Source organism: Vombatus ursinus, unplaced genomic scaffold (assembly GCF_900497805.2).
Source record: "Vombatus ursinus unplaced genomic scaffold, bare-nosed wombat genome assembly UNPS02014798.1, whole genome shotgun sequence".
NCBI classification, from domain to species: Eukaryota; Metazoa; Chordata; class Mammalia; order Diprotodontia; family Vombatidae; genus Vombatus; species Vombatus ursinus.
In genome coordinates, this window is record NW_020954576.1 from 67,422,103 (window position 1) to 67,436,999 (window position 14,897).

The 14,897-nt window shown below is 35.9% G+C and overlaps 1 protein-coding gene across 1 annotated transcript in view; it reads left to right on the top strand.

Annotated features, from left to right (window-relative positions):
- Positions 1–14,897, top strand: part of LOC114049459 (ryanodine receptor 2) — an 811,539-nt gene that overhangs the window by 681,901 nt on the left and 114,741 nt on the right. The window contains exons 80-81 of the mRNA XM_027870708.1: positions 6,739–6,792; positions 8,164–8,187. Of these exons, the coding sequence (XP_027726509.1) occupies positions 6,739–6,792; positions 8,164–8,187 (78 nt within the window). The remainder of the gene's footprint in view (positions 1–6,738; positions 6,793–8,163; positions 8,188–14,897) is intronic.

Below are 14,897 nucleotides of genomic sequence, written 5' to 3' on the forward strand. Positions count from 1 at the left end.
TTTGACTGAATCCAGACTTTACAGAACAAATCTTTGTTCTGCAAAACTTGGACTCTGTTAAAAGGCCGAACCAAAGGACCTAGAAGGCTAACCTCAAGACCACAGGTTCCCCACCCCTGCTATAGACTGCAGTAAGACTATTACCTTAACTTTTTGTTGGCCATTTCACTCTGTAGATTAATAATAAACTTCTAATCAATTTTTAAAACCTTGCTGTTGTTTTTCTTCATTTGTACTATTGTTAGTTCAAATTGTCTCTCCTATACCTATACATTTGATTTTTTTGCATTTAAATACAGGATTTTATTTGTATTTCTGCTTTGTTAATTTTACTTGCCATTCTGGCCAGCCAAATCTTTTTAGTCCAGAGATTATTCTGTTATCCAAACCAAAACTCCCCTTCCTTATTGTGTGTCATTTTGCCCATTTGATTGGTGTGCCTTTAACATCTTTATCTAAGATATAAAAGTGTTGACCAAGATAGATTCCCAGGCCTCCTGCCAGAAAATTCCCTTTAAACTGAGTCAATGTACTCATCAGCATACCCTGATTATTGTTGTTTAAAATACTACAAATCCTCCTTTCTGCTATCACATAACCCACATTTCTCTGTCATATCCTCAAAGTTATCATAAGAAGCTGTCAAATCTCTTTAAATCTAGATGCATTATATGTATAGTATTTTCCTGATGTATCTACTTAGGAAAGCTTTTTTTTCTTTTGTAAGTTTTTATAAGATAGCATAGTATAGTGAAAAAAGAACCTGATTTTGAGTCAGGAATATATTGAGTTAAAGTTCTGCCTCAGACACATTACCTGTATGTGATCATGAGCAAGTTATCTAACCTTAGAGTGCCCCTATGGATCTCTACAAATTGATATAATTGTTTACATGTTAACAGTGAAAGGAATGTCTATATCAGGATTTTCCCATACTATTGTAATTATGAGTCCAGACCCTTTATCCCCTTTAAAAATAAAGTTGTTATAACTCATCTGTTCTAGAATTTTGCAGGGAAATGATATCAAACTAACCATTCCATTTTTTTTCTTTTAAAAGATGCAGATGTTTTCTCATCTCCAGCCTTCTAGTACCTTTCTCATCTTCTTAAAACTTAGATACAGTATTTCTATTATCACATTAGCATGGGTACATTAGAGCTTAGCCCAGTGCTTTTCTTAAAAAAAAGCTTAGCTTTTTTTTTCTTCTTTTTCTTACTATGCTTTTCTCATAGTAGGTACTTAATAAATGTTCATTGAATTGAATGTTTAATTTGTTTTAGAATTCTGGTCATAATTTATCCATGGCTGAAGCCTTGAAGTTACATCCTTGTTGTTTCCTCATTTATCTTGTTATTCAGTTTCCCTTCAGCCATTTTTCTGCTTTGAAGATCATTTACTTTTCATAGATAAACAGAAGAAAAGTTATGTTGTCTCTGTCACTTTTTAACATTACATGGTCTTCTCCAAGCAATCACTGTTGTCAGTCTTCCTTGTCTGTCTTACTCAAAATGTTCCTTCAAGTTACCCAGGTTCTTAACATTTGAATCCTCTTTAACGATTCACTTTTAACTGTCGTATCCAATCAGTGACCTGTCCTGTCAGTTCTACCTTCATACATATCTTTAATCTGTCCCCTTCTCTCTACTCACACAGTCACCACCCTGTTTTATCAGTTTTTGCATGTACTGTTTCAGAAGACCAAGCTCCCTGCCACAAGTCTTTCCCCTGTAATATATCTCCAATATAACTGCTAAATTGTTATTTCTAAAGCACAAGTCTGACAAAGTCACTCCCTTGTTGAAGAAGCTTTAGCAAAAAAAAAAAAAAGAAGAAGAAGAAGCTTTAGCATTTGCCTATTGCCCTTAAGATAAAATACAAATTGTTGTAGCTCTAATTAGGAGCATATAACTTACTACGTTTCATTTTTGTCAGTCATCTAAAATCTGTCTTCTTTCCTACCTCCTCCTATTGAGAAAGAAAGAAAAATAAAACCCTTGTTATAAACATATATAATTAAATAAAACAAATTCCTGCATTGGCAATGTCAAAAAAAATTCTTAATCTTCACTATGAGTCTATCAATACTCTTTGTCAGGAGGTGGGTATCATTTTCCATCATGAGTCTTCTAAAACTGTGGTTGTTAAGAGCCTATAATTTGAAAGATCTAATTACTTCTTGAAAATTGAGGAGAATCTCCATTCCCACAGAATTTCTCCTATTTGTGACTCTTCAGAGATCATTGATAGGTTCAGCAATTACGCAAATTCTTTACCACTATAGGATGTAATGCATATCGCTTAGGTAACTTGAACTGATTAAGGAGGGCACAGCTGCCGCTTAGGTGTAGGGGATGGCAGGCAAACATTTTGGGGTGTCCTATCTAGATAAGCAATTTGATTTGAAATATATTACAAAATTAATGGGTCCATGTGCAGTATACTAATTTATCAATGAAGATTCGGAATACTGGGTAGAGGAAAAGGTACTTCTCTATTTGTTTTTTGCCCAGTCAGTGCTCATGAAAATTCTTTGTATTGTCCAGGCAGCGTGGGCAAGGCTTCAAGCTGCTCTGGGGGAAAGCAGGGCAATCCCAACAGGGTGGTAGATGATACAATTGTCTACTATGTAGTATCTCAAAACCATGTTTGGTGTTGGTGTCAACAAGGGGCTGGGTCTCCTAAAAGCTCAGCCAAAATAGAACAGATCTGTGACAGTTGGTCATCAATGCTTTGACAAGATATATCCCCTCACATCCCCACAAAACACAATGTGTAATGGGCTGGATACAAATGAGAGCTTCTCTAGCACCCAAGAAAGGTGATGTAAGCCAGTAAGAACAATGGTGGCTGCTATTCAGACCCATTAGCCAGGGTCCAAATCCAAAGCCCTAGGGAGGCCAAGGTATCTAGGATCCTCTTCTCTTAGCCACCTGACAAACAAGGTACTGGTTTTAAAGTTACAGTTAAGGGCATGGACAGTTCTAAAATCTGGAGCTGAGGTAATGTCTTAGATTGTGGGTTTTGGGGAGAAGAGAGGTTGACTGACCTTCAGATCAGGGTCATTGGGGCTTGGAAAAGCTGCTGCTGAGGAATGGGATCCTGATATCCTAGAGCCTAGGAGTTGGATGTAGGGTTTCTGTCGACAGTTGGGAAGTTTTATAAGTGGTCATGGGAGAAGGTAGGAGTTTAGAGACCACATGTACTCCACTGGGAGCTTCTCTGGGGCTTAGCAAAGGTGATAGAAGCCATTGATAACAAACCCTGGAGGCAGCTACTTCAGCCATCTCCCCAGGGTTCATGCCAAAAGCCCCAACGTGGCCAGGATAGCTCAGCAACCTGATAGGCACTGGAGGCACCAGGCTCTAGGCTAATGTCAAGAACAGTCAGTTTTAAAATTTAGGACTGTTAGTAAGGTGCTTGTCTCCAGGCGGGCCAGTCCTTGGGGCTTTGGGGAGTAGCTATGCTGTCCTCCAAAGGAGGCAGCTAGATGCCTCTTTTGTTTCTCTTCACTAATCTTGGGTTTCTATTTCTAGTTTTTCTAGCTTTCTCAATCTGAAGATTATTTGCTTTGGCATATATCTTTGCATATATGCTTTGGTATATATCTTTGTGTTCCTAGAAATGCCCATGCATAGTGTGTGCTTAGTAAATGCTTGGTGAATTAAGAAAATGCCATTTCTCTGATGTCCATTATCTCATAATCCCCTAGGCATCAGTTCTAGTGTCCCTCGTTCCTTTTTACTGCCTTCAATGTGACTAAAAGATACCCTTTTATTGCCTTTATTACAAGTATTAAATTTACTCTTGATTTTCCAACTAATGTAATTATCACAGGACTATGCCACTCTTTTCTAATTTTTTTCTCAATTCCCAGACCTCTGGTGGTCATACATCTTTTTTTAAATAAATAGAATATTTTCTTTTTTGTACTTTTGAAATGTCAGCTTGTTGATAAATTTCCTACCCCTGTCCTGTCATATCACTGTAATAATAGTTCAACTTTCTGCTTGCCCTACCTTGTAAAATATTAAATAATTATAACATATCAAGAATTACTCAAATGCCCTGCTTTTAACAGAGAGAGATTTCTAGCACAGGAGTTTTTACTTACGCAGCAGATGTTCTTATAGTTGAAGTTGAAATACCCTGTCACAACTATATTCTACCTCTGTATCCATTTTAGTATATACATCTGGAACTCCTGGTCCCCTTCTTCCCTCTGATCAGGTGATCCTTAATATACTTTTACTTTGATATTGCTTCCATTGCTCTCTCTTACCTTTACTCATGAACTCTCCCTTGAGTATCCTTCCTGAAGTTCATGAAATTATTTATATTGTCATTATACAATACTACACTATCTCTCTCCTATACTATCTCCTTTTGAATCAGACATACTTTTCCATTAGCACATTCCCATATAATAAAGTTTTCATGGTACTGTGAGGTCATAAATTCCTTTTCATTTAAATTGATAGTTCATTTTGCTTATTGTATTGTATTCATTTATTTATAGATATAAGTTAATATCATCATAGACCTAGAGATGGAAGAGTCCATGAAATTAATCCAGTTCAACTCCTTTATTTTACAAGTATGAGGAAACTGAGACTCAAGGAGATTATGTAATTTGACCAAGGTCACACAAATAGTGTGGCATAGCTATTAGAACTATAGCGTAGTTTTAATCTGGATTAGAATCCAGATCCTTTGGCTTCAAAAGCAGTAATTTTTTTTTAACCTGAGTCATGAGGATTATTTCTGCCCCTCTTACACCTGGTTATTGGGCTGCTTGACTACTCACAAGATGAATGAGATAAATTCACTAGTTCTTTTCCTTCCAGTGAGATGGAGAACCACCAGACCTTACCATACGTCCTGATTCTATGCCCTCCAGACCCTAGCACTGTTACTTGAACTACTAATAAACACTAAGGACTCCTCAACCTACCATCTACTCTGCTGCTTCACTCTTGGGAGTTTGAAATCTTTCATGGGTCCTGTTGCTGACTCTCTCTTTTGGGTTGTCTTCTCCAATTAGACTAGTACAAATTCCTTGAGAACAAAAACTATCTTGATTTTTTAATTTAAATTCCTAGTCCATAGCACAGTACTTGGCTCATAGCAAGTGCTTAATAAATGCTTTTTCACTCAATCATTCTTGTTTCCTGTGAATTACTGAACCTTTTCACTGCTATTTTTTTTCTTTTTTACTGCCTATTTCTTATTGTAGTATGATTTTGAAAGTGTTTTACTTCAATCTTCAATTTCATTGTAAACCCCAGCCCCCTCCTCTCAGATCAGATTAGCAGATAATCTTCTTGGCCTGAATTGGATGCACTTAGTCCTTGGAGAGAAAATCCATCATTTCTTTATCTGAAACCATTTTTTAGAAAGCTAAATTCCATTTGTCATTTTAATGAACTATTCCTTTCCCATATCAGTCTTTCTCTTCAGAAGGTCCTAATCTTAACTTGGTAGCAGTGATAGAAAATAATCACTTGTGTCTCCTATGTCGTTAAGTTTCCTAGTTGGAATTTAGTAACACCTAAAGATTCTTCCTAGGTTTCTTTTTATAACTCCCCTACTTTACCAGAAGTTATCAAGTTTAAGTCTTTCGAGGCTGTCACATTCCTGATAAAGTTCCTAGGGAAAATCTTCCTTATAGTAATGTTATTCACTAGACACAGAGCTATCTTCATATCTCTCAGTAGAGAGCTAGGTAGCACACGGTCCAGCTCTTCTTCCTGTGACACAAATTGAGGCATCTCTTCAATACTAATAACACCTGTAGATCCTTCTTAATCTTTCTGTGGGTGTGGAAGTTTGTGTCTTCTTCAGAATGTCCGGACCTTGCTTCTAGAGGAAGATACTTGAGCTTATTATATAGCTTCATTGGTGCAAAGATCCTTTTTCTCCTCTTCCTCCTAGATGTCACATTCTTCCATCTTCTAATATGTTGATACTGATTTAAAAAATACCTTCATTGTAGTGTGAAAACAAGAAAAAAGAGGGCATAGTCTTTGCTCTTAAGTAATTACAGCTAACTTTGAACAAAACAACTATATTAAGTTAAATATATACAATATAATATATGCCAGCTTTTTTTGTTGTTGTTCAGTTATTTCAGTCATGTTCGATTCTTCATGATGTCGTTTGAGGTTTTCTTGGCAAAGATACTGGAGTGATTTACCATTTTCTTCTCCAGCTCTTTTTACAGATGAGGAAACTGAAGCAAATAGGGTTAAGTGACTTGCCCAAGGTCATACAGCTGATACGTGTCTGAGGCTGGATTTGAACTCAGGTCTTCCTGTGTCTAGGCCCAGTGCTGTATCCACTGTGCCACCTACCTGCCCTCTATGCTAGCTACAAATTGCATAAACCAAAATGTTACACCTAAATTTTGTAAAACACTTGTTAAATGTTTTCTGCATTTTAAATCATAAATTTACATTCAATATAATATTTGCAGAAATATTCCTATTATCATTATTGTCATTCCAGTTGAAATATAGCACCAAACAAATTCCTGTTGTTATTATTACTTAATTTGATATCATAGTTAATTTGGTACTATCATAATTTCAATGTAGGAGTATTATTAACAATAATAATTATATAATAATATGCTAAGCACATAATACATTGTATCATATGTGATAGCATGTAAAACTTTACTTATCCTAAACCTTCCTGCTGCACAATAATTTTGTCTTTTTTTAAATGTCTTATCAGAGCTGTCATGATGAGGAAGATGACGATGGAGAAGAAGAAGTTAAGAGTTTTGAAGTAAGAGTGGCATTTTTTGTTTTCTTTTTTTACTTGGAAACATTATTTCATAGCTTGTAACTGACATTTAAGTTTCTTGCTTCATGCTTCCTGCAGCTTATTGTGTCAATGAACCGCATGTCAGAAGCTGAATTGACAAATTTGAGTCCTAACATTTACAGAAGGGGGCAAAGGATGAGGGGTGGCGGGAGAAGACAGAATAGAAGAGCAAAATAAAACCCATATGTTCAGAATGAGTGTTTCCCAGGAACCTCAGAGATACTAGTACTTCTATTGAACTCTCAAATGTTTTGTTACTTGGGAAATATTTCCCCATGAAATCCTAATACAAATTTAATAAGGGAAGGTTGTACTGGATCAGAAGCATTGCTGGGCTTTATTGTTATACCTTTAATTATTCATGCTTATTATTTTGGCTTAAGCTTTAATGCAAAACCTAAGGACATTTTTAATAATGATTTTTTCCTGAATTTTCAAAAGTCACAAGATTGAAGATTTTGACCAGTTTTGATTACTGCCAGTCAGACCACTCATTCCTTGTACATATGTAGATAATCGCACATGGTGCAGTTTGCATGCATGAGGCAGGGGTGCCTATTTTCTTAGTACTTCATTTTTCTAATATTTATCATAACAGTTCTTGTATTTACATATCCTGTCAACAAATACATATTTTTGAAACTCTATGATTATTAATCAGTTGCTTTACCTTAGAGAGGCAGGTAATTATCCACCCTACATTTATAGAACATTGTTTCTTTTCAAATGAGAAGAATTACTTTTTGCTAACTGTCATTCTTCTCAACTATTGGTTTTATTTCCATTCAGAAATTTTGTTTTAAGAAACCAGTACAAAGAAACAAGATCAAATTAATTTATTTCTCTATCACTTCATTTATATGTCTAAGTTTTGAAATAGTAGTTTGAAAATATGTCAGCAACCAGAAATAATTATCAAAACACAGTGGACTCACTAAAAAATATTTTTAAACACTGAATAACTTTTCTGGTATTGAGCCTTCTTATAATAACTGTATATATATATATGTATATATATATATATATACACACACACACACATCTCTGCAGTGCTGAGACAAATGATTAAAAAAATGTGAAAATAAGTAAAGTTACTGACTCAAAAAACCCACACATAAAATTAATATCTTGCCTTTTTATCCAAGAAATGTGCTAACTTTGAGTCCATCTTTATTGATTGGAGAATAAAGTAAATTTTATTTTTAAAAAATTCAAGCAGCAAATGACATTGTCTGAAGTGCACATCATGTATGGTCTATCAGTTGTCTTCAGAACAATTTTGTGGACACTTGTTTATTGCTATTTTGCTTCTTGTCCTCACCCTTCCTTAAGGTCACAGGATCCCAGCGCAGCAAGGTAAAAAAAATATATATCTATGTGTATTTGTCTGGGTCTGAGTTTCAGTTTCTTGTGACATTTACCTTTGTTAGACCCAACATCTTGGATGCATTTATAGAAAAAGTTCTTGAAAATCTTTTCCCAAGTTTGTGGCAGTGACACAACTTGTCTTATCATTATCTCTCATCTGGTTTAGAATAGTGCATTCTTGTTATCTGGAGGATTCATGGTTCAGAGTTTTGATGGGCACGGTAATGCCTCAGGATTTTATTTGCCAAGAAAAATGATTCTGTCTTTTGACATCATCAGATTCATGCTTCATCTGGCTTCATCTTCCTTGATATTATTTGACACAATTCTAGATATGAGAAAACAGAGTAGATAGTTGATAATGTTGCTGAAAGTAGATAGGAGTTCACTTTTTCAATGAAATGTCATCTTAATGATATCCTAACATGTAAATTTTAAAAAGTACTGATTGTAATGACTGTTTCAGAAAGAGCATTCCAGGTCTCCATAATCCAAAGTGGTATTTGTGCAAAACTTTTGCAATACCACTTTTTTGCAAGTTCTGTCAAGAGGCAAATTCTCAGTCCAGAATCGCCGATTTTGGCAACTGTGATTTTGTTATTTTTTAATTATTCATAGGAGCTAGGATAGGCAGGTGTATCCAAAAAGCAACAATAAAGATGATCTGGGTTGTGTGGCTTTGAGCAAGTTAGATAACCTCTCAGTGCTCTGCTTGTTGTTCAGTCACTTCAGTTGTGTCTGAATCTTCATGATATTATTTGGGGTTTTCTTGGCAAAGATACTGGAGTGGTTTGCCATTTCCTTCTCCAGCTCATTTTACAAATGAGGAAACTGAGGCAAACAAGATTAAGTTACTTTCTCAGGGTCGCACAGCTAGTAAGTGTTTGAGGTCAGATTTGAACTCACGAAGAAGAGTCTTCCTGACTCCAGGTCCAGCACTCTATCTGCTGAGCCACCTTGCTGCCCCTACACAAATACTTCATTATACAGAACATTTCCACTTGCCAGATGATTATACCAACAAAATCATAGGGCCAAGTTAAAAAATACAAAACTGTTCTTTTAGGCTACATAACACTAATATAATTGGTTGAAAAACAAAAAAAAATTAGGTTTCTATTTTATCAAGCTGATACCTACTAACTACTTTTCCCAGTTGTTTTCTTCAAAATGAATGGATATTATTAAATCATGTAGCTACCCAAAATTCTTTGCTACTATTATGTTACATTCTATTAATGAGTTCTGGAAAGAACTATATGTCTTATAATATAGTTATTTATTATAAATGGGATATAATTAATAGTTGCTATTATTTGGTTATGTTCTACTGATAATCTTTGTCTTTTTACTTCCAAAAACCAGTGAACCTAAGCCTGTCTCATAAATCTTCACTCAGTCACTAAACATTTATTAAGCACCTACTATGTGCCAGGCACTGTGCTAAGCACTGACAATGCAGAAAAGAAGCAAACAGACAATACCTACTCATAGTCTAATGGGAGAAGCAACAAGTAAACAATATGTACAAACAAGCTAAATAGGAAATAATTTAAAGAGGAAAGGCACTTGAATTAAGAGTGGTTGATAAGTATATTTTAATTAAAAGTAAAAGATGGAATTTTAATTAGGACTTAAAGGAAGCCAGGGAAACTAGTAGGGGGACATGAGGAAAGAGAGCATTCTAGGCATGTGAGACACTCAGAGAAAATGCCCAGGGCCAAGAGCTGGAGTATCTTTTTTATGAAACAGCCAGGAGGACATTGTCACTAGATCAAGGAGTGTATGTCTGGTAGTAAGGTATAAGAAGACTGGAAAGGTTAGGAGGGAGCTAGATGATGAAGGGCTTTGAATACTGCAAAAAAGATTTTGTATTTGATCCTGGAAGTAATCGGTAGCCATTGGAGTTTATTGAGTACAGGGAGTGACGTGGTTGGACTTAGGCTTTAAGGGAGACGTTTTTGGTAGCTGAATGAGAGATAGATTGGAGTTGAGAGAGACTTGGTTTGATAGACCCACCAATAGACTTTTGTAGTAATCCAGGAATGAGGTGATGAGGGCCTACGCCAGAGTGGTGATAGTGTCAAAGGGGAGAAGGTGGGGTATTTAAAAGATGTTGTAAATGTGATATCCACAGGCTTTGGCGACAGATTGGATATGGGTGGCAAAAAAAATAATTAGGACTCAAGGATGATAACTTGTTTGTGAGCCTGAGGGGTTGGGAGGATGGTTACCCTCCACAGTAAAAAGGAAGGTTGTCAGGGGAGAGTTTAGGGGTAAAAATTAGTTCTGTTTTAGACATATTGAGTTTAAAATGTCTATGGGACCCCAAGTTTGAGATGTCTGAAAGGCAGTTGGAGAAGTGAGATTGAAGGTCATTAGAGAGGCTAGGGCAGGATAGGTAGATTTAAGAATCGACAGCATAGAGATGGTAATTAAATCCATGGGAGTTGATGAGATCACCAAATGAAGCCTTATAGAGGGAGAAGAGAAGAGGGCCCAGGACAGAATCCTAAGGGACATCCTAGGGTTAGAGAGCATGATCTGAAAGAAGATCCCACAAAGGAGACTGAGAAGGAGTGGTCAGATGGATAGGAAGAGAACCAGGATAGGGTAGTGCCCTGAAAACGTAGAGAGAAAAGAATTTTAAGGAGGGTAATCAGCAGTATCAAAGGCTTCAGAGAGGTCAAGGAGAATGAGGATTGATCTGCATTTATAGTACAGCAGTTGTCATTAACCAAGATACAGGGAAATTTTAAAAAGAGGTGACCTAAAAAGGAATTCCTCTTGGGCAGTTGTTTTAATAGTAAATATGAATGAGAAATGTTAGAGAAAGTCACAGAAGCTGAACCAAAAGCAGTGGCGGCCGAACTGTATATTCGACAAATTACAACTTATCGGTGTACAGAAATAATTTGATGGTTATTGTCTTATTACATTCTCTCTCTTTCACAATGATGCCTTAATGTTTGGAACCAATAAGTCTCTTCCACAATGTGTGCATCCTTAACCAATCTAATCCCCCATTCCTTAAATATTCTACGTGTAAATAACTTCTTGTCATTTGGCATTTAATTAAGATACACTTCTCACATGCATCCCATCAGTTAAACAGTAATGTTCATTCATCGATAACTTGTTAACGACTATTTTAGGCGTTCTGTACATGAACAATACCTGCTGTTGAAGCTGAAATAGCTGGATAGACAACCTATATAGTTCCTCCATCAGTACAGGTATCTTGGACAGACAGTGCAAAAAGAAAATGAGTTGAGCCAAGAACCAAACAGGAGCTGGAGAACAGTTTGGATTGCATTTGGGAAAATTCCCAATACTTTTAAGAATACCAAGCTGCTTCTTAAAACAAGGGTCCATCTTTTTAACACCAGTATTATTCTGGGTGATGCTGTATAGCTGAGTTACACAATGTTACCAGCTCCAAACAGATGAAACTGATGATCATCTAAAGTGCAGTGAAGATAGATGTATCAGGTATGAGCAGATAGCAACATATTACATTTGTCACACCAAAGTGTAATAGATATCATTGAAGAAATTTATTATTATCGGAGGTGGGAAGTCAGGAAAGATGGTCTGATCATGTACAGAGAATGAGAGATAGCCAACGGATAGTATTTGTGCTATACTTGTATCTAAACAATGTCAAGAGAATTCAAGAAAGGTTCTAGTGCAGGGGTGAGGAACCTACAGCTTCGAGGCCACATGTGGCCTTCTAGGTCCTTGGGTGCAGCCTTTTGACCAAGTCCAACTTTTATAGAACAAATTCTTTTATTAAGGGCATTTGTTCTGTGAAGTTTGGACTCAGTCAAAGGGCTGCACTTAAGGACCTAGAAGGCCACATGTGACCACAAGGCTGCAGGTTCCCCACCCTTGTTCTAGTGCATTGGGTGACATTTATTGAAGGTCAGTGGACAGGAGTCCTACAGGATATGCAAAAGGAATGGGTGGGTTGCAGTCTGAATCACTGCATGCAGTACCCACAAACATGTGGCACAGGGCAAGATAATAATGAATATAATACCTCATGGTTTACAAAGTGCTTGACATACATGATCATATTTGATCCTCACAACAACTGTGTGATATAGGTGCTATTATCATTTTATGAGTAAACTGAATCTGACAGAATTTAATGGACTTTTCTAGGGACACAGCTAGTAAATGCTAGAATCATTATTTGAACACAGGTCTTCCTTTGAATTCAAGATACTATCTACTAGGTTACTTGGCTGATAAAACCCTGGAGTCAGGAAGACCTACATTCAAATCCCCCCTCAGACATTCAATAGCTCTGTTACCCTTAGCATGTAACTTAACCTCACTCAGACTCTATTTCCTCATCTATAAAATTATAGTGATAGTAATAATACCATCCTTATTCAGTTGTTCTGAAGCTCAAATGAAATGAAGCACTTTGCACACATTAAAATGCTATATAAATGGTAACTGTTATTATTACATCAATGAGATCAAACAAATATTAGACTACCAAAATGCTAACTATTAGAATGGGAAGCTGCAGAAGAAACAGAAGACTCAAACTCTATAGATAGATAACTATAACTCATAATTCACTTTTGATGGTTTCTACTTCTCATTGATGTTTAGTAAATTTCCCTCCTTTTGAAGTTCTCAATGTCCTTCAAGTCCTGGTTCAGTTCCCTCTTTCTACATGAAGTCTTCCCTGGTTCTCTTAGATGTTCTGAGTACTGCAGTCATGCATGAGTTGTTCTTAGAACTCTCATAACACTTTTTAAAAATTACTATTACGTACTAAGAATGTGTCTTGTGTCAAGAGTTATTTTGTATGTGACTTCTCTCTCCTACCGGATTTTAAGCTCCTTGAGGTGATGGGCTGTACTTCATTCGTTTTTATATGCCCTTATATTGCCTAGAACAATGTTTTCTATGTAGTTGGCATTCAATAGATATTTTTTGAATAGTGAACAAATTTTTAAACAATAGATAGTATGAACATGTGAAAAATGCCCTTTGTTTGTGTTTTGGATAGCCAGCTTTCCAGTCATGGGTTGTTTTTTTGTGTGAAAATTGAATATTAATATCTGCTGTTTGATTTCATTTTATATCCTAATATATTTGGAAGCTTCATAAAGTTCTCAGAATCTTACTGATGGATAATAATCATGAATTTAGAAACAGGGCCCACATTTGGCAGATAGCTTGTCTACCTTCAAAAACATTGGATTTTGAGTCAGACACTTGGGTTTGAATCCTACCTAATTTATGATTATTACCTTTGGGATGTTAAGCAAATTACTAAACATCTCTTGGCCCTTTTACATGTCCTTATTTGTTAAATGAGGGAGTTAGATTAGATAATTTCTAAGACTTCTTCCAGCTCTTAATTCCATGATCATAAAAATATGTAAACTACACAGTAATATTCTAATCAAGGCTTTTCTTCGTCTTTAAGGGAAAGGCACATATTTAAAGGTAGAATTATTTTCATTGATGATAGAATTCATTCTTATGGTGAGATTCCCTCATTAATTGGTGTCTTATTGAATATAAGCAGGCATGGTGTGACATAAAAGGTATCAGAGAATCTCAGAATTAAAAAAAAAAAGCAAACAAACCTCAAACCAATACCTAGTAAACTAGAGCCTTCTCCACAACATGCCTGCCAAGTGGTTGGTCACCTAGCATCTTCTCAAAAACCTTTAGTAAAGAGGAACCTACTACCTCCCCAGGAAATTAATTATACTTTGGAAGAATTTTAATTGTTAGAAAGTTTTCCCTTAAAAAATTATATTTCACTCTCAGCACCTTTTGCCCATTGCTCCTAGTTCTGTCTTCTGCAGCCAAGCAATACAAATCTTTCCACATAATCCTCTTTCAGATACTTGAAAACAGCTGCATTGGCCCCTTAAATCTTCTTTCCTCCAGTTTAAATATCGACCATTCCTATAATTTATGCTCATATGATAAGATCTCCAGGCTCATCACTGTCCTGGTTGCACTCTGTACATCCTATAGCATCTCTCAGTTTTTTTCTTCTTTTTTTCAAATATGTTGCCCAAAACTCAACATAATACTCCAGATGTGGTCAGACCAGGGAAAAATACAGTGTGACTATGACTTTCCTTGGCCCAAACTCTATATGTAAGTATCAAACATATGGCTGTGAGGCACTCAGAATGGAAGGATTATGATGTCCTCCTTCACTTCCCAACCCCCAATCAGTACCCAAACTTTCATCTTTAGGTTTATCTCATAAAAATCAGAGAATTGATGTTGTCAGTATTTTGGGATGTATAGAGCACATTTTGAAATTGTAAGCAAAAGTAAATATAGATATAGATATTAAACCACATAACAATATATGTATTTAAATATAGTTATGTTTATTTTGTGTGGTATAATAACCCTAGTTGAAGCATATAGTTGTCATATTAACTACATTTAATTAAGCTCCCTTTTCCTTTTCAAAAGTAGGAATATATTGCATGCAGAGATAGTCTTTTCATCATGATATAGTTAAAAAAAAGCACGGTATGATTCAGGAAACCTAAATTTTAATCCAAGCTCTTCTATTTAATCTCTTTTTGACCTTGGCCAACTTGACTAATCACTCTGGGACTCAACTTCCTCATTTTTAAAATGAGGGATTTGGACTGGGTAATGTCTAATGTATTTTTTAATTCAAGAATATATTT